The 20,025-nt window shown below is 43.9% G+C and overlaps 2 protein-coding genes across 2 annotated transcripts in view; both read left to right on the top strand.

Annotated features, from left to right (window-relative positions):
- Positions 1-13,732, top strand: part of KDSR (3-ketodihydrosphingosine reductase) — a 39,025-nt gene extending 25,293 nt beyond the window's left edge. Inside the window, exons 7-10 of the mRNA XM_067698890.1 lie at positions 209-292; positions 3,231-3,314; positions 5,802-5,903; positions 9,807-13,732. Of these exons, the coding sequence (XP_067554991.1) occupies positions 209-292; positions 3,231-3,314; positions 5,802-5,903; positions 9,807-9,926 (390 nt within the window). The 3' untranslated portion in view covers positions 9,927-13,732. The remainder of the gene's footprint in view (positions 1-208; positions 293-3,230; positions 3,315-5,801; positions 5,904-9,806) is intronic.
- Positions 13,733-19,015: 5,283 nt separating this feature from the next.
- BCL2 (BCL2 apoptosis regulator) overlaps positions 19,016-20,025 on the top strand; it is a 182,196-nt gene continuing 181,186 nt past the window's right edge. The window contains exon 1 of the mRNA XM_067698891.1: positions 19,016-19,818. The gene's annotated coding sequence lies outside the window, so the exon portion shown is untranslated. The remainder of the gene's footprint in view (positions 19,819-20,025) is intronic.

A 20,025-nucleotide genomic window follows, 5' to 3' on the forward strand; every position in this document is an offset into this window, starting at 1 on the left:
CTTCTAAATGATCTTCAGGGCTAGGAGTTTCCTGATTCACCTGGTGGTAGTTCTCCTCTTACAGAATCACCCTGTTGGTCTCACCACCTTTTGAGAAAATCAGGGCCGTGTTTAGAATGTCTGCCTGGCAGCCAGTGCAGGTTGATAAGGGAGGATGCGAAATTGTATCTTGTTTACTGAAGGGGTCGATGTTGTCTCTGAAATGCAGGTGAAGCCGTATAATGTTTATGTCACAGTTGCCTACCCACCAGACACAGACACCCCCGGGTTTGCAGAAGAAAACAAAACCAAGGTAAGTATGCCTCTCTGTGCCCTGTTTCGAGTTTTGAACGTAGGAAACCCGTTTTCCCATTTTCTGTCTTTCCACCCTTCGGCCTGGGGGCATTTTCATCAGTCAGAAAATTGAGTTCCTTTCAATTTATGTGCTTGCAAGAGGCCTCCGAATTTTCTGGAACTTTCATTTAGAGTCTTGGAGGATGTAGCCCTATTTCCAAAGGCCATTTTTGCTAAGAATCTTCAAGCTTTAATTAATAAGGTGTTTGCTTTCTGATTGAGAGTACAGCTTGTATTTTAACTAACAAGATAATACTCTTTAAAAATAATATTTTCTCCCCTGGCCTTAAATACATTTAAACACCTGAAATGGTTGCCGATCCGTTGTCTCCACACGGGGGTCTAATGGGCGCCTAAGACTTAACATTTGCAAAACGAAACTTGCGATTCCCTCTCCTTCCCCCCTTATTATTTTCCATCTCATTACCCGGCGCCCACCATTCCCCCAGCTGGTCAGGCTGGAAACTGCGAGGCCAGCCTTGATTCCTCCTCTCACACCACACATCCAGCTGACGTGCACATCCTCTGGGCTCTGTTCTCAGAATTTATCCCAAATCAGACTTTTTTTTTTTTTTTTTTTTTAACTGCACGTGTCACTACCATCCCAGCAGTGAGAACCGCTGATGTTTTTGCCTGAACTTCTCTCATGGTCTTCAGCCTGGCCTGCCTGCTCCTTTTCTTACCCCGCTGGGGTCTGTTCTTCATAAAGTAGCTAGTGATCCTTTTAAAGCCCAAGTCAGGTCTTGTCACTCCCCTGGTCAAACCCCTCTTGTGTAAAAAAAAAAGCCAAAAAACAAAACTGAAAAAAAAAAAAAACCCAAAGGATCAAAACCTCCTGTACAGCACAGTCCTGTAGAATGTTCTAGAATGGTGGAAATGGTCCTGCGCGCTCCTGTATGGAAGTCACATTGTGGCTGTTGAACACTTGCAGTGCAGCTAGTGGGACCAAGACACTGGATTTCTAATTTTATTTCATTTTAAGTAATTTAAAGTTAGAATTAAATAGCACATGTTGGTGTTGGCTGTATATCAAAGAGTGCAGCTCCCCTAGCTCCCAGCGTGCCTGGAATAGAATCCAGAGGCCTCGAGCCTTTTGGGTCCCACACTGTCTGGACCTCGGCCACCTGTCCGCAGCATTTTCTCCTCTCCTTGGCCTTAGCCACACCGGAGCCCTGTCTGTTCCTTGAGCTTGCCTGGCCTGTTCGCACCTGCAGGCTTTGCTCTTGCCATCCTCTCTCTGGATATTCAAATGGATCTTCCTCCTGTGTTTCTTTCCATCTCTGTACAGCCTTCATCTTGGAGAGGACTTCCCTGACCCTCTGTTATCTCAAGTATCCCTCCCGTGAGATGTGAATCCTCTTCCCTGGCCTTATTTTTCTCTATAGTGTTCATCACCTCTGGACATTAACATTAATACAGTGACTGTCAGTCATCCTGAGCTGAATGCCAGCTCTGCACTTTGTTCAGATGAACCTGCCTTGACACGTGGTAGGCACTCTCTGAGCAAACAAAGTGGGGGAGAAAGGAATCAATCAGAACTTATCCCCTTGAACTTGGTATTGATGTGTTTTCCTCTCTTTTATAGTGATGCTTAGTAAGTGTGAATCTGCACAGCATAAAAATTGGCACTTATGCTCCATGGGCTGTATATTTGCAACAAGATGTTTATGATTTAGAAGCTTTTTCTCCTATTCATTTCTCTTTGGCGCTGCCTCTTAAAAATTACTACTATTTCAAAGAAGTAAATTTAAGCCAAATGAATAAGGGGAATCTGCTAAGCAGATTTGCAACATTTGATAAATGGTCTTTTAGGCAGAAGCCAAAGCTGACAAAGGACGGTGATTTCCCTGTGAAGATTTGATTTTGTTGTTAAATTGGGGTTTTTGTTTTTCCTCCACTAAAATGTCAGGCTGACTTCTTTGGGTAAATAAAATTCTACCTTGATCTGCGGGTCCCGTAGGGGGCGCCATAGTGCCTTTAAATCTCCTGAGTATCTGGCCACACATGGTTATGTTAGCCTGGGGGTCTGGAAGAATCAATGGTGGCACCTTCAAAAGGGCTTTTCTGTGACAAAGTGAGAGAGTGGCATGGACATATATACACTACCAAACGTAAAAGAGACAGCTAGTGGGAAGCAGCCGCATAGCACAGGGAGATCAGCTCGGTGCTTTCTGACCACCTAGAGGGGTGGGATAGGGAGGGTGGGAGGGAGGGAGACGCAAGAGAGAAGAGATATGGGCATATATGTATATGTATAGCTGACTCACTTTGTTATAAAGCAGAAACTAACACACCATTGTAAAGCAATTATACTCCAATAAAGATGTTAAAAAAAAAAGGGCTTTTCTGTTAATTTAGGTTCATCAAGAAACACTTGACTTTTATGAGCACTATGCTATTCTATTTTAAGAAAATATGTTCTGTTTTTTATTTTATTTTATTTTTTCAAGCCTACATGGTAAATAAAATTTATTGTTTCATGCCATTTAAGGCTTAAGTTTTGAAACTTCTAACTGGAACTCCCTTCTAAAGAATTTTTGAGCACATGTGTTGCATGTCGCTCCAAAGAAGATTTTTTAAAAATGAAAATAAAGACAGGGCAAGGTATTTTTTTTTCATTTTTTAAACTTAAGCTCTGATGGTCCTCATTGGAACTGAGACACATCCCACAGAGAGTAGCTGGGGTCTCCTTGTCTTGCTTCAGCTACGGGGCTGAATTTTGTGCAGTAACCAGTAATCAGTAAACTGATTTGAAATCTAGATAGAGATAATTCTAAAAACAGGAATCAGTTCAAAGGCAGAAAACTGGAATTATGTATAAATTTGGGGAGGAGAGCTGTAAAATTATTTTTTAACTCGGGGGGCAGTAATAGTATGTCTATTTTTTTCACCTTTAGCCTTTGGAGACTCGTCTTATTTCAGAGACCACATCTGTTTGCAAACCAGAACAAGTGGCCAAACAAATTGTTAAAGATGCCATAGTAAGTAAAAACCTTGTTTCCTTTTATTAATAGTTAACAGTACTGTATTTCCAAAAAGGTATTTTTCTCAGGGCTTATTTCAAAATATAAATTATTGGGGTTTTGTGGTGAGTTAAATTCATCATATCTAATATTAGATTGTACTTTTCTTCCCTTGTTGATTCCATGTTGATTAGTAGGTTCTGGAAACTAGTAATATATCTTAATCTTAGGAACAGATTGATCAGTCTGAGAACTTCGGTTCTTTGAAAGGAAAATGAGACTTAACCTGTGATGTGTAAACGGTATGTACTATATACTGTGTGCGGCATGTTGTCCTCTTCTTTCCTGCAGTATTTTCAGTTTTAGATTATTTTAGGTGTCTTACTGCCAGATGTGTTGATGAAGGATTTTTCTTTCACCTTCCTGCTTTCCAGTATCCTTTTCCCAAATGTTTACTAATAAGAAAGTACCACAAGCCCACTGGGCCATCATCCTGTCAACTCAGCTAATGCACTTCCAGGCTACCGAGTTTATTCTGAGTCAGAAATGGTATTTTTAGAAACCAGGTGCTATTCTGTAGGACAGCGTATGTGCTGCAAGCTTTTTGGCAACATTCCCATTAACCCACATGCAGAAAAGTATACATGTACAGGGGATGTCTGTAAACCTTAGGACCCGTTGAATTTAGGAAATTTGGGGACGATTGGAACAAGAAGCGTCAGGAGGCTGGGCCTTGGCCTGGAAGGAACGTCCGTGCCGTTGCATGTTCAGGCTGAGCCGAGCAGAGTACAGGAAGCATCGAAGGCTATTAAAATATCTGCAGAAGTGGGGAGAACTTTGCCCTGATTGTGTTCAAAGGCATAGAAAGAGGGCACCAGCAGATTGGGCGGACTTTGTTTTTCCTGCTTATCTCAAGTCAAAGCAAACACACTCCATGTTTTTAATGATCCGAAGCAGCTCTTCGTATTTTTGGCAGGATTCATTTAATCTGGCGGTTCTCACGCTTTTTCATCTCTTGACTCTAAAGTTGTCGACAGCCCCGGAGAACTTTTGTTTCCATGGGTTATATATTTGCCGTATCACAGATTGAAACTGCGCCATTTTAAAAATATGTATTCATTTAAAATAACAATGGTAAATCCATTATATTTTAATGAGCATTTTTTATAACAAAAATTATTTTTCAAAACAAAATGTAGTGAGAAGGGTGGTGTTGTTTTACATTTCACTGGTTCTTTAATGTCTGTGTTAATAGAGGACAGCTGGATCCTCATAGCTTCTGCATTCGGTCTGCTGTAACATGTTATTTTGAATGACGGATATAAAGTAGATCTGGCCTTACGGAGACATATAGTTGGAAGAGGAAGGAATATGTTATAGGCTTCTCAGAGAATTGTGCACATTCTTATTTATTTTTTGGGAGGGACATAAAACCTAAACTGGATGAATAGTAGTTTCTTAAAGGTTAGTTGCAATGTGAAATTGAAACTCTATCAATGAACTTCTTGTTCTCTGTTACATGTTACATTGGCCTGCCTTGCACTTCGAATGTTTTGTACCCATTCATGGTTTTGTAACATTATGCATTAGTCATTTGGAAAATATGGATTCCTTGAGTTATCCAAAAAATGACATTCATTACTATCACTGCTGATCTTATCATAAAAGTCTTTCTGTATTGGGAAGCTGACAGTCTCAAAATGGCAGATGTACATTTTCCCAATTCTTAATTTTTCCTTGAAATCTCAGATCTGAACATTGATCACAAAAGCTGCCAGTTTTCCTGGAAGCGACAGTCCTTTCATTCATTTTCTGCCAAGTATCTTCCGGATACCCGTGTTTGAATAACCACAGATTGTCAGTCCATGGTTCTTGCATGTAAAAGTAGTGTTCTGCAGAGAAAGCAGGACCTTTCCTGAATGCGGGTGGAGGAGGGCTCTTCTTCCAGGCATCTGTCCCCTTCCATGTGGATTTGTCACAGAATATTAGGACATGTCCTCAAGGGTTGAGATTTAACAAAACGATTAATTTTACTGCTTTATCAAGGGCATTTTTAAGCAAAACTGACATTTCAAAATTTTTTGGAGATTTAAACAATTTCTGTTTTCTTTGTGTATTTATTTATCACTGCAAGTGTGTGTGGCAGTGGAGAGGCACCACCAGTGTGGTCTGTGCTAATGAGACAGCAGTTTTGCCTGTCAGTGCAAGTGTCACTGGGTGAAAAAGGCATTTCACGTCTTAGTATCATCATGACAATCGTGTTGTCCTCGTGGAAGGGTCTCAGGACACTCAGGGTCCATGGACCCACATTTTGAGAAGTGGCTGTTCAGCCATCCCAGCCCATCTGCTGAGGCCACGTTCGGCTCTGAGCTGCGACATGTGCTTTGTTACCCTCTCCTCCTACCTGAAGTGAACAGACACACGTCATTGTTTCCAATGTGACTGAGTTGATTCCTTCCCGTGTCGCTACTATTGCCTCTGTCTTTTCTTTTCCTTCTGTTTTAGCAAGGAAATTTCAACAGTTCCATCGGCTCAGATGGGTACATGCTCTCGTCCCTGACCTGTGGAATGGCTCCGGTAACTTCCATCACTGAAGGGCTCCAGCAGGTGAGCTGAGCTGTGCCTAGGCCTCCGGACCGATGGACACACAGACAGACAACAGGCGCCTCTCAGTGAACCTCAATGAGAAAAGGCTAAAGGAAGACATAGCAACTTTACATGAGGATGTGAAGAATTTTTATTGAAGTATCAACTTTTTTCTTCCTTTACCTGGGAGAAGTAAAAAGGAAGTAGGTTAAAGCTGTAACTTGAGGAATTTAGTCTGGGAAGAAGACTTTCATGCTGGGTACTGTGGATATAGAGAGAAAACACTGTCTCTGCTATTGGGGTGTTAATCTGGGTTCTCCTCTGAGAATCACTCATCTTCTGTGTTTGAAAAATGGAAATCTCTGTCACTAGGGGGATGGGGTGGACTTGCCTGAAAGTCCTGGAATATTAGACTGGAACAATTTGCTGTGGGTCAGGCCACAGAAGCTTAGGGAGATAAGTCAGGGATTCAACGCAATCCCTGCCCTCACGGAAATTATAGTTCATCCAGAACACACACAAAAGTTAACTGCTCCTTGATGAGCCGGGTGCCGTGTTTGCTACTGGAGCATCAGAGGTAAGGCAACCTCTCTGACCTCAGGGGGCTTGCAGTCTAGAGGGAGAGACTGATAAGAATGGTGAGGCTAGTACAGTGCAGCGTAATGAGAGTTATAACAGAGGAATTGCTCTAGAAAGACCAAGCCGAGGGTGACGGAGGGTAGGAGGAGGGCAGGGAGGGGTGGGAAGGCCACTGAGCAGGGGCTGCCCCCACTAGCGGGCAGTTTACGACAAAGCGCTACGCAAATGTGCAGTCGCTGTGCAGTCGACCACGTCCAGACGGAAAGTCCCCGGGACTTGGGTGTTGATTTTCCTCCCTCTTCTCTTCTCACTGTGATTCTCTCCTAAGAGTAGATGCTAGGGACTTCCCTGGCTGTCTAGTGGTTAAGACTCTGCTCTTCCGCTGCAGGGGGTGCGGGTTCGATCCCCGGTTGGGGAACTAAGATCCCGCGTGCCGTGCGGCCAGGAAAAGAAAAAAAGGACGAGCCACTACATTTCTTTTAGATGTTTTCCCTGGGCTGTGACTTTACGTCTGAAGTTCAGCACGTCCACAGGAAGACTTTATAGTATTTTCCCCAGCATCCTGCCCCCTGCCTTCTGTCAGCAGTTCTGTATTCCCTGCCCCTGTGATCAGTGTTCACGTTCACTTCCGAGACCAACCAGAAACGGGCGTGTCATCGCCCACCCAGCTTCTCCTGCCCCTCACATCGGGGCAGCTCTGTCCGCCCGCCCTCTCGTCCTGGGTCGGCCCACTTTCCTGGCCCTGTCACTGCTCGTGCAGCTCAGACCGGGACACTCCGTGCCTGAGGCTCTGTGCGCCAGAGGTTGTGAACCGGGGAGCCACACGCCTGTGAAACGTTCTGTTTGGTCCATCTGGTATGAGCCTGCGTGTGGAAATAGAATAGTTTCAAAATTAGATTTACGTTCAAAGTCGAGATTTTGGACTTTTCTTGGAGACCCAGCAGCCCAGGGTCTGCATTCTCACCTGGCATCACCGGCTGGCACAGATGCACAGGACACAGACTCCCAGCCCCTGTGGCGCGGCCCTCTGACCTCCGGCCCTGTCACCCCCTCTTCCTTCTCCTCTTGCCCCTCCTCTTCTTTCTGCCACTTTGTCATTGTCCCTCCATCCCCACTTTCCTTTGACCAACTTCCAACCTTCCTTCAAGGCCTCACCTTAAACGTTGCTTTTTCCAGAAATCTCCATGACTGGGTGAAATGCCTTGGACTCACCCCTATTTTAGCCTCTGATTATGCTGTAGTATAATTGCTTTTTTCTGTGTTTTTTTTTTTTTCATTCCCTTAAGTTAAAAAAACAAAATTTGACTTCATTTATTTATTTATTTTGCGGTACGCGGGCCTCTCACTGCTGTGGCCTCTCCCGTTGCGGAGCACAGGCTCCTGACGCGCAGACTCAGCGGCCATGGCTTAACGGGCCCAGCCACTCCGCGGCATGTGGGATCTTCCCGGACTGGGGCACGAACCCGTGTCCCCTGCATCGGCAGGCGGACTCCCAACCACTGTGCCACCAGGGAAGCCCTGACTTTATTTTTTAGAGCAGTTTGAGGGTTATAGAAAATGTGAGCGGGAATTAGTGAGTTGCTGCAGACCCTCTCTTCCCCTTCCCCCTCCCTATTATTAACATCTTGCCTTACTGTGGCCGCACTGTTACAATTGATGAGCCAGTATTGATACATTATTACCAACTGAAGTCCATAGTTTGCACTAGGGTTTATTCATGGCGTTATCCATCCATCCTGTGGGTTTTGACAAATGTAGAATGACACGTATCCACCATTGCAGTGTCATACAGGCTATTCACTGCCCTGACGTTCCCCTATGTCCCCCTGTTCATCCCCCACCCCCCTTCTGAACCCCTGGCAACCCTTGATCTTTTTACTGTCTCCAGAGTTTTCCTTTTCCAGCTTCCCTTTGGTTTTTACATTTTTCAAAATTATCCTTGCTCACACTTCAGAGAATCAAATTGTTTTTAAGACTCATTATGAGAAACAGCAAACCCTCACCCCATATCCCACGTTTCACCTTTCTCAGGAGCAGTCAGGCTGTCCTCTTAGCTGGACCTTCTGACCTTCACCTCCTTATCTCTAGGCAGATACTTACGTGGCCGCTTCCACTTGATTTCTCAGTTCGGGATCAGATACTAGCTCTGCTCTGAAGGATGAGGATGGAGCTCTCCTTTTTCCACCCTGTCCCACCTGCTCACACCCGCCTCTCCTCCATCCCCACCCTCCCTTTTTAGTGATATTGTGATTTTGGTTAGATCTGTATTGAGATAACCATCCTTAGGGCTATTTAAATGCTCTTCACAGCTGAGCTATGTAATGCACATAACTAATTTTCCTTTCTTATACAACCTTTTGTTTTCCCTGAAACTATTGTTGGCCTTTTTTATGTATTATTTCTGTGTATTATTCCTAATGACTGTCTTCATCTCCTCTCAGAAATATCAGATACTCTGTCAGTTTCACCACTGGAAGGAATGCCTCCTGGTGCCTTCTGACCTGCCTGTCAGGAGTGGCTGCCCCCAGTCAGGTGCTTAGCTGACCGCGGCCTCCCCTTCACGGTCATCCTGGGGAACCCGTCTGCCTCTCTTGCGTATTGGGTCCCCTGCCTTCTGCGTCACAGGACATTGCCTTTCTTTGTTGACACCGCTCTCTTTGGCTGTTTACCTCTTCTGGTAGCTTCCTAAAAAAAGGGTGCTGGGGAGGCAAATTTTTTGAGGCTTTGTGTATCTGAAACTATTTCTTTTTAAAATTTCCACTTACAGGTGTTGTAGTGAGAGTTCTTTAGTGGAAAGAGTGAAAATTAATGGATATGGTTAATTGCTGTCTTAACCCTGAAATAGTAATTGCCCTTTTTCAGTTGCTTGTCTGCCCTGGTACGGAGTGTGCGGTGGAGGCCGGCCCTGGGCTTTCTCACCACAGTGCTCTCAGCACCGAGTGTAGGGTCTGCCTTTTATGATCAGAACATAAACCTTAAACCAAAAAGCCTTGATTGTAGCTTGGATACTTGAGGTGCTGCGCTGGATCTACCCTAGCTCAGAGAACCCCAAGACTACTAAGAATCCCTATTTTGTTCTTTGTATAATTTGCATATGTTAACTGGACAAATGTTTTGTCGTTACCTGTCTGGCAGGCCCTGTGCTGCCCAGTGGCTCAGAGCAGACAACTTCTGTTCTCCGTGTTCTGCTGGCACTTACAAAGTTTTCATTATACGTACTCATCCCTGGAGCAGATTGGAAGATGCGTCTTAGAAACTATTTATCAGAGACATATCCTAAAATCCCTTGACATGGATGATTGTGTCGTCCTGTTGCATGAGCTCAAAGGTCTCTTTGTCTTGCAGGTAGTCACCATGGGCCTCTTCCGTACGATTGCTTTGTTTTACCTTGGAAGCTTCGACAGTATAGTTCGTCGCTGCATGATGCAGAGAGCGAAATCTGAAATTGCAGACAAAACTGCCTAATTCTTATCCCTTGGAAAAAGACTTGCTAAATAATTTGACCAGCTTGCTGCTAAACGGGACGCAGTTTTTGGCCTGCAGACATTCATGTCTTGCTTTCGAATCTGTGAGATTGGACCAGTGCTCTTCAGAAACCTGGCTGCAAGCAGGGGGATAGACGTTCAACTCCAGAGAATATTATTAATACTATGCAAATTGGGAGCAGGAGACCACCTGATTCTCCGAGGCGGAGAAGTGATGGTAAGGGAATTCATAGCGTGTGAGCAGGGTAAATGACAGGATTCCAGAGTGATCACTGAAAATTTTTTTCTATTTATTCTTTTTTTTCCCTGGTAGAGATCAAGTCCAGAAATGTACTTTCCAAGCACTTTTTTTAACCTTTCATGAGAGGCAGTTTATGGGTTCCTGGGGCCTTTTTCTTTTCTTTTTTCTTTTTTTTCTTTTTAACTTGGTGTATTTTATTCCAGATGCATTTTATACATTGCCGCTGTGTCTGAGTGCATAGTAACGTCCCTCACTTACTCTGTTGCTGGTGGACTCTCGTGGCTTCTCTCTCTTTGATCCCATAAAACTACAAGGGGGATGGGAGAGGGCAATGCAGTGGAACAAAGGAGATAAATATTTTCCAGTCGGAAAAAATAATGCTTTCTTGTCTTCTTTAGACTCAAATGCTTAGGGCACTGTTCATTTTTCATTCACTGGGAAAGGCAGGCTCCTAAAATGTTTTCTGAAGAGAAGTCAAATCTTAGAAGCTTAAAAGTTTACAATTTCTTCAATAGCCATGATGACCTGAAGCTCACCCATGCCATTGTAGTGTCTTATTCTTCCCATGTCTTCCTTTCCAATTTTGCTTATACTGCTATAATATTTTTGTAAAAAAAAAAAGAGAAGACCAGTTTTTTTTGACTTGACTTTTTAAATTGATTAATGAATTTATTAAAGCAAATGAAAAAATTAGAAAGCGTGACCTTTGTCTCCTCGTAGCATATATGTAGCTTTTAAGAAAGGGTGATGATAGCATGTTTCAGTTTTATTCATTAAGAAAAAACATGTAGGACGACAAGACCGATGTTGAAGATACTCGTTTTTGAAATAAAATGATCACCCTGTTCTTCCTATGACTCTCCCACTGACCCTGAGAACATCCTCTCTGTACCACATGTTAAGAAAGCCCAGCCATCACTCTCACCGTAGAGACCTGGGAATCCCGTTGGTCCCCTGAGTTTTGTTTCGAGATGCCAGGCTCCGTTGTCCATTGGTTGGATTTCCACAGCAAGTGCCTCTGTTGAGTTTTAGCCACCGCCACCTGCTTTGCTCTGTCATTGTATGTGTTCCTCTGACTTGAGGGCAGTCACCTCCATTGTAACGCTGTGTCCCCTCCCCTCTGCATACACAGTAAGTTTATACATTACCACCTTCCAGTTCCTTTTGGGGAGGAAAGACCACTGCTTTTGAAGGAAGAAACTTTTTTTTATTGTTTAAAAAAAACAACACAAAAGGTTGTTTCGGTAACAGTACAAAGCAATACAATTCTACAAAAGATTAAAGACCTAAAAATTATTGCAAATCTTTTTTGCTTTTGAGTTTTTGAACTCTTGACTTTAAAATGACTTAATTTTTACAAAGTAGGATGTCTAATGGCTTTAATCCATGGTGTCTTTTTAAAAGACATGAGAATGGCACATTTTCAAACACTGACAAAGACAGAAGAAATTATTATTTAATATATAAGGTGCTTGGGATGACTTCATTGCAGTTTATGGGAGTGGTTTGAACCCATAATGGTTTCATGAATCTTTCAGCCTTAGAGAGCCATCATCTGCAACGTTGAGTCATATCGGGCAGCCTCTGAAAGGGAGTAAAGGCTGTGTTCTCCTAATTCATGGATACAAATTAATAGCTGGGTGCTTCTCAATTTTATTCTTTTCTCATAAATGTTTCTCGAATGTTGGCACCTTCTACTGAAGGTCTATATTAAAATCTAGTCCCAGGTGATGCCTCATTTAATAAAATTAACTATTTTACAATAGTTATTTCAATATACATTTCTCAAGGTATCCTCAGAGAGAACACTGTGACTCCAGGTCACCTACTGCATTAACAAATTTGCAATGCCCTGTTCCACGGTGGGGAGATATCCCCAACCCAAATGAAGCTCAGGCATGAGAGCAGATCTGTGGAGGTTATAGTATCAGGGAATGGGGCTGCTTTGTCAGAGACGGCAAAGGTCTACATTCTTATAACCAAAAAGCTTTGAAAACTGAGGTGTTCCTTTTTTTCTCCCTAAATTTGGTGCCATAATTCATTTGGTAGCAAAACCTGACTTGAACTGACTTGAGATTATTATAGTTTTTATTTATGCCACTCCATGGGCTGTTCATTAATTTTGTCCGAAGAAATACCAATGAGTTTGACTTACAGGGATTGCCCCAGACTCTGTGGAGATGTTTTGTAATATCCAGTATATGCCCCATACTACCTTTTTAAATGCAAAAAAAAAAAAATGATGAATTCTGAAACACATCTGACCTGAAGGGCTTTGGATGAGGGATTGTAGACACTTAAGCAGCATCACATAACGATCTGGCTTCATCCAAACCATGAAAATATTACAAGGCAAATTCTATTTTTTATCCTTTTTGGCTCAATTCTTGTACAACCTTTTTTTATACCGACTTGCTTTTTGCTCAGGGGAAGAAGAGAAAGCCTGAGTCAGATTGTTAGGGAAACTACTGGCTTTTTTTTAAGGATTGCATTGATTCCACACTTTCTATTGTACCCAGAAGTGGGTATGTCTTACTTGTGGCAGAAGAAGTTCAATCATAATTCTGTTGAAATGTGGGTTCTCTCTGTGTGAGACATAGGTTATTATGTGAGTTTCAGTTCCAAGTGTCTGCCTCTGCTAGGTTGGGGTGTACTGTTTTATTATAATGTATTTGTGAGTATATTTATTTTAAAATGCCTAACGTTACTCAGCCTTAGAAATTCCAAAATATGTTCAAGGACCCTCTATCATTGAAAAAGGTGTAGAAACAATTCTCATTTATTTTTACAAAAACAAAGTCAAGAGAGTTGTTCTTTATGTTTTAAAATTTAACTTTCACACCTGAAAGGAGAAGAAACTAAAAATGCTGTTAGTGATGGTCCCTTTATACGAACCCATATATGTTTAATTATGTCTCTGTTTGGATCTGTTAAGCCATATGTTGTTGATTCTTAGAAGTAAACATTTGAGAGACCATTTCTAATATTTAGATGACAAGAGCATTTTGATCACAGTTGCTTAGATGCAAAGAATTGTATGTCTTTGTCTTTCTAGAAGTCAATACCATAATAATTTTTTTCTTACTGAATTGTATCATCAACAGATTTAATTTTATTACATCATATTCCACTTTAAACGTGTCTTAACTCACTTGAGGACACTTAAAAGATTCACACTTTTTGACATAAAATGTTTTGAATCTTTCTCATTTCCTTATCTCCTTAGTGACTCAGCTTTGAAAAAATACCTACTAACCATAACCTTCCATATTCTGGACTAAATCTTGTTTAGTTCAGACCAGTGATGGCAGATTTGGTATTTTGAAGAGGAGGTAATAGCTATTATATTTTACACTTGCTTGATATGACAACTCTAAAGACATTTTTAAACTGTTAAGAGTGCCTATGGCTATTTTGATATATATTAGAACCTGTGTTTGCTACTTTAGAAGCTTTTGTGGCAGAATTGTAACCTGATTTTCATATCTTGTATTTCTGAATCACAACAAGAAATAAATGGGGAACACGCTTTACAGATTCAAAAACTTCTTTTTTAGCAATGTCCATTTTTTTAAAGAGATGTTTAAACAAACACAAACCTCTTTCATAATGTTATCCTAACCTTGCATCTTAAACACTTGACAAGGCTTGATTTATATCACTTTTTTAGGAAGTAATATGTTCACGGTAAGTATTTCGTATTCTGGGCCCTCGTTTCAAATGTGTTCAGTGTTTGTTTGACTCCAGTGTGGGATATATGAGTCAAAGAGTAAGAAATGTGGAATTTAATAAAATTTCTTAAGTAATTATGTTTCATACACAAATAAATTGATTTCCCATACTTTAAACCTTCATATTCCCACAATGAAATATCTCCTAGACTCTTGAAGGGCATAGAAGAGAGATACGGGAAAGGACACGCCTTAATATTTATTTCTCCGTCCTTAAATAGAAAAATTTTGGTCACATTGAGAAGAGATGCTTTGGATGTCTTGATTGGCAAACTTAACCTGTCTTTAAATTTGAGCAACTTATATATGTAAATGGCGTAGATATCACTTCTATAATTTTTTATGTTTGGACGTTTAAAAAGAGAAACATTTCCTGACCTCTGTTCCACTCCTGATTTTATACACCCCATTTTTCCTCCTTCAACATGTATTTATTGAGTGCCTGTGACGAGCTCGGTATCCAGGCGCCAGGGATATGACTTTGCATAAACAATCTGTCCCTCCCTCATGGCAATTACATTTCTTATTTCCCTCCCCCCTTCATCCCTCTGAAGGCTCTTACAAGCCTTACGAGAGGAAGGGGAACCACTCCCCATTCCTTTCTTCAGGCCTCTGAATTTTATGCCACAATTATTTGAATGCCAGGCACTATTCTAGGCTGGGAATGCACAAAGGCAAATATGGTCCCTGCCCTCAAATAGTTTATAATCTAGGGAGAAAGACACACGTCAGAAATTACATGGTGATCCAACAATAGCTATGATTAAGGTATCATAACATTTGAAAACGTAACCCGTGCTAGTCACTGTTGTGAGTGCTTTGCATTTTACTCATTTAAATCATCCACTAACCCTACCAGTGGTACCTTTATATCCCCATGTTATAAATGAGGGCACAGGCACAGAGCGGGTGTAAGTAACTAGGTTAGGGTCGCGGCTGCAAAGCGATGAAGCCAGGATCCACACCAGTTTTCTGTCTTCGAAGCTCCTAGCCTGCGTACGAAACCTCTTCTAATGGCATAAGTGGAATCCTAGGACTGCCCAGCTCTAGATAACAAACATGTTAACCTTGATTTTTCTAAATGTGTTCATCAACAGTTAATGTCTGGGAGATACTGTGCTCTGTGCTAAAGCGTATAAGAGAATAAACATTAGTTATGGAACATAAGAATGTATATTCTTTGCCTGTTTCCCCTCAATACTATGGTGATTCATGTCAATCCAACAAGAGCAGTAAACATTTGAAACGTATAAGACAAGTTCCTAATCTCAGTTGATTCACTTTAAATGCCAAGTCATTAATTTGAATGGAAAAAATTGCCACGACTGAGTTTATTGTGCTTTCCTTTGTAAACCACACGTAAACGTTATTTGCTGGCTGTTAAACTTGCGCAACAGAATGACTTCCCTGCACTTCGTTGCTTGGTTTCAAAAGTTGTTGCTTGGGGCTTCCCTGGTGGTGCAGTGGTTGAGAGTCCGCCTGCCGATACAGGGGACACGGGTTCGTTTCCCGGTCCGGGAAGATCCCCACATGCCGTGGAGCGGCTGGGCCCGTGAGCCATGGCAGCTGAGCCTGTGCGTCCAGAGCCTGTGCTCTGCAATGGGAAAGGCCACAACAGTGAGAGGCCCGTGTATCGCAAAAAAAAAAAAAAAAAAAAAAAAGTTGTTGCTTAATGATTCCAAACATTTTTTTGAGGCTTAGGACCCACCAAAAATTAGCCAGGTGGGTTTTTCAGTTAAACCAAGGCTTGTTGGTTTAGATTTGGTAAAAGAGTTTCCTGATGAGGACAAGGATGGTTTGAGAGCACACAGTGGATTACTTGGATGCGATCACACTTACAGAAGAGGGGCTCTGGAGCAGAAATGAGTCAGGAACAGTACTACTGTTAGTATTACTAGTAACTAATGCTAATAGGGAATTAGTATTATAATAATAACATTATTTTATAATGTTTGCCAACAACATGTGTAAACTGTCTTAAAGCATATGGCCCTATTTAACGTAAGAGTTTGTAGTATATAAGATACTTATGTCAATTATATCTCAATAAAGTTGGAAACAATAATGTAGAAGATACTTGAAATTGGAAGTTAGTGTTTTGGATTGCTTATCTAGGCCTGTGGGATGTTATTTTTTAAGCAGTTTCTTTTTCTTTTATGCAGGCTATCTGCTTGTTTTTACTCTCCCTACTCAGTTCATTTTGTTGATGGATTTATTTTCACGTCAGTTTGCCTAAATGGTTTGGGGTCATGTTTTATATTTTTAACTCTTTCATCTTACCTATTAGTTGTCAGTTCCCTCTCAGTAAACACTGTATTTCTATCCTTGTTTTAAATAAAAATTTTAATAGTTGGGAAGATTTGATATATACCTATATTCAATATTAGTATTTATGTTCAGGTTAGAATAATATCCTTTTTGAGTTTCATAAACTTTGGGAAGATTTATATTGGTGATGGATGAAGAGAACCTTCTGAATGATACTGTTAAACATCAACCAGTAGGTGGCAAAAACTGGCAATAAAAAGCTTTTTGTTTGGCAGATTGGAGAATAAAGAAGGGAAACACAGGCCTTTCAGACCCTTGGTACAATCTCCATTCCCTGCATCTTGTTCTTTTCTCTTCCCGGTGCCACCCTACTGCTAGAAGCCAGCCAGGCAAAACCACGAAAAGGACCATCCATTGGCTCTAAGTGGAAGACGTCTTGGGAAGTGAAAAGCCCACAGTGCCTACATTTTGAAGGTTATCGGAAGGTCTCTAGATTCGCACCTAGGACTCCTGACTCAGACCAGTGCTCCCTCCGCTAGCTCACCAATACTCACAGACAAATAGTTAAGTCACACACCTCCAAGGATTACTTGTCCTTACATTTTGGGTGGACTCTAATAAGCATGCAATCTGAATGGAGGAACAGTTTCACTCTTTTGATTGAAAGAGTATCCAGAACATTCCTAGGGAATATATAGCCTTAGTCAAGGAATAATGCAGACCTGTCTGGAGAATGTTTGGTTATGGTCAAGATGCCACTTAAGTGTGGAGGAATCTGTAAAGTGAGGCTCTGTGGAGTAAAGGAGAAAAAAAGGCAGCTTTCCTTTTTCTGGGAATGGGATATCTGTTTCCTTCTGGTCTCCCTCTTTGCAGAAGTACAGTCTTTTTTCCAGCTCTGGCCTCTCATTTCCTCACTGACATGCTAGGTCTCAAGCACTAAGGCTTTCAATTCCTCTTAAGTAATTTTGGGGGGTTAGGACAAGGTTCTGAGGAGATCCCTAAACCATGATGTGTGGCATTAACACGGGCTTCTGCTATTCTGTGAAAACATATATCCAGGTCAGTCTATACCCAGTGTCTCTCTCCAGGCCAGCACACCTCCCTGCCACTGCCATGGATAAAAGGGGACTTTGTTACAGCAGTTGGAAGGCGAGAAGGACCACCTTCCTTCATTCCCTCTTGCCTGGATAAGACATTTGTACCAGGCACCCATTCCTATATGCAAGAGGTTGGCATGTTGGCCGATTGTATTTGATAAAATGAAGAAATGAAAATAATTTGCCGTGCTTATTTTGCCACAGAATGAATGCTTTGATTTTAGACTAGGAAAGAGACAAAATATAGTGTGAGAACATATTTGTACACATGGTAGTACTCACTTGTCATGTTTCTATGACCTCAACAGGCCAGTGTCCCTATATGTTTGTACTTGAGTCCTATTAGGTGAGCCGCCGTGCTAATTTTTTCCTGGCACTTTATTTGTCAGATTCTTGGAGATAAAAATAAACACATGCAACTTGTTTGCCCTATGTGCTTTTCTCCTGGGAGTTATTCATCCTGGTGAATTTTTTATGAAAAATGTGTACATATGTATGTGTAATATATAGGTTTGTGTATGTATAGATAACTCGAGAAGGTGCGAACATCTAAGATTGGCTGCTAGGCGACCGCGGAGGCCTTTAGAAACCCACCCACCCTGGCTGGGGGTCTGCGGGCCTGAAAGTTGCCCTGTAGCCCCCAGTGGCGTCCAGCCCTCACCCAGTGCCGAAATTGTTAGGAGCAGAGGAAAAGCATTTACTTAACCACTCGAAAGGCCTTGGTATCCCTCACTAAGCCCTCGGCCGCGCCACTGAGAGCTCTGTGTGGCCTCGGTCACGGATGGTGTCTCCGGAGTGTATGTTGTGCGTGGACACCTAGGAAGCAGCTTGCACGTAAACACGATGCTTGGGGCTTCCCTCGCGGATTAACGTGCAGCGTCGCCTCTCTTGATGGGAGGGCAGCGCTGAGGCCCCTGGTAACACGATGTGTGGACACACACACACACACACACACACACGCACACACCGCGCGCGCGCACGGCTAGAAACGGTCGAAGTCCTTGGTAACACGATGTGTGGACGCGGACACACACACACACACACACACACACCCCCCGCGCGCGCACGGCTAGGAAGGGTCGAAGCGATTCCCGGCGCTCTTCCAGCTCTTTTTTTGTCGGCGTCCCCCCCCAGCTCCTGGCCCCGGCAGCGTGCGGCTCCCCGGGCGCCCCCGGCCCCTCGCGGGCCCCGGAGACTCCGAGCGCGCGCCGGGCCCGCCGCAGGCCCGACGAGGCCCCTGGCACACCCACCGCGCCGCGGCCGCGCGGGAGGCCTGCGCCGCCCGCGCCACCCACCGGCCGGGCCCAGCGGGCGGGCGCAGCGGGCGGGGGCCGTCCCGGGCGCTCCCTCCCCGGCCGCGGGCCTGCGCGCCATGAGTCCCCGGCGGGGCGCGCCACTCCCGGGCCGGCCGCGGCTCCTTTAACCCGGCAAGGGGAGCGGGGCGGAGGGGGCGGAGGGGGCGGCGGGGCGGCACCGAGGAGGGCTCTTTCTTTCTTCTTTTTTTGAATGAACCGTGTGACGTACGAACAGGAAACCAGTCGGTTCGAGAGGAGAATGAAGAGGCCAGGCCCCCCCGCGCCGCGCCCGCCCCCTTCCTCCTCGCGCCCGCCCCCGCCCCCGCCCGCCGCGCTCCCGCCCGTCGCTCTCGGTTTCCCCGCCGAGCCGCCGCCGCCGCCGCAGCCGCCAGCGAAGGTGCCGGGCGCCGGGCCCTCCCCGCCGGCGCGGCCGTCATCGCCCGGAGCGGGTGCGCGGCGGGAGCGCGGGGGAGGCGGGCGCCGCCAGCGCCGCCGCGCAGGACAGGAGGAGGAGAAAGGGTGCGCAGCCCGGAGGCGGGGTGCGCCGGTGGGGTGCAGCGGAAGAGGGGGTCCAGGGGGGAGAACTTCGTAGCAGTCATCCTTTTTAGGAAAAGAGGGAAAAAATAAAGCCCTCCCCCACCACGTCCTTCTCCCCAGCCCTCGCCGCACCACACACAGCGCGGGCTTCTCGCGCTCTGCACCGGCGGGCCGGGCGCGTCCAGCCTTCATTTATCAAGCAGCTTTTCGGAAAATGCATTCGCTGTTCGGAGTTTAATCAGAGGAGGATTCCTGCCCCCGTCCCCTGCTCGTCCACCGGCCCCCGGTCCCTGTCTCTCTCCTGTGGAGGCGTGAAGCGGTCCCGCGGACAGAGATCCATGTCTGTGCCCGCGCGTGTGTGTGCGCGTGTAAATTGCCGAGAGGGGGAAAATCACAGGACTTCTGCAAATACTGGACTGAAAATTGTAATTCATCTGCCGCCGCCGCTGCCTTTCTTTGCTCGTGCTCTTGAGATCTCCGGTTGGGATTCCTACGGATTGACATTTCTGTGAAGAAGTCTGGGAATCAAACTGGAAATTCTCCTAATTTTTACACCCTCCGCCCCCAACTCCTGATTCATTTGGAAGTTTCACAGCAGCTATCACTGGAGAGTTCTGAAGATTGATGGAATCTTTGCCTTATGCATTTGTTTTCACAGAAAAGGAAACTTGACAGAGGATCATGCTGTCCTGAAAAAATACAAGTAAGTTCTTTGCACAGGAAATGGGTTTCATGTAACTTTCAGTGGAAACAGTTGAGATTTTAACTTTAAGTGCATTTGAGTAAGTTTAATTTCCAGGCAGTTTATTATATTATTTTCAGCTGTGTAACTTGTAGTGTGTGTGCCCTGCTTTCACCCACTGTATAAAGGGAAATGCACCTGATTTTGACTGATTAGTTTTTTTAACCT

The sequence above is a fragment of the Pseudorca crassidens genome, chromosome 12 (genome assembly GCF_039906515.1).
Source record: "Pseudorca crassidens isolate mPseCra1 chromosome 12, mPseCra1.hap1, whole genome shotgun sequence".
Classification (NCBI taxonomy): domain Eukaryota; kingdom Metazoa; phylum Chordata; class Mammalia; order Artiodactyla; family Delphinidae; genus Pseudorca; species Pseudorca crassidens.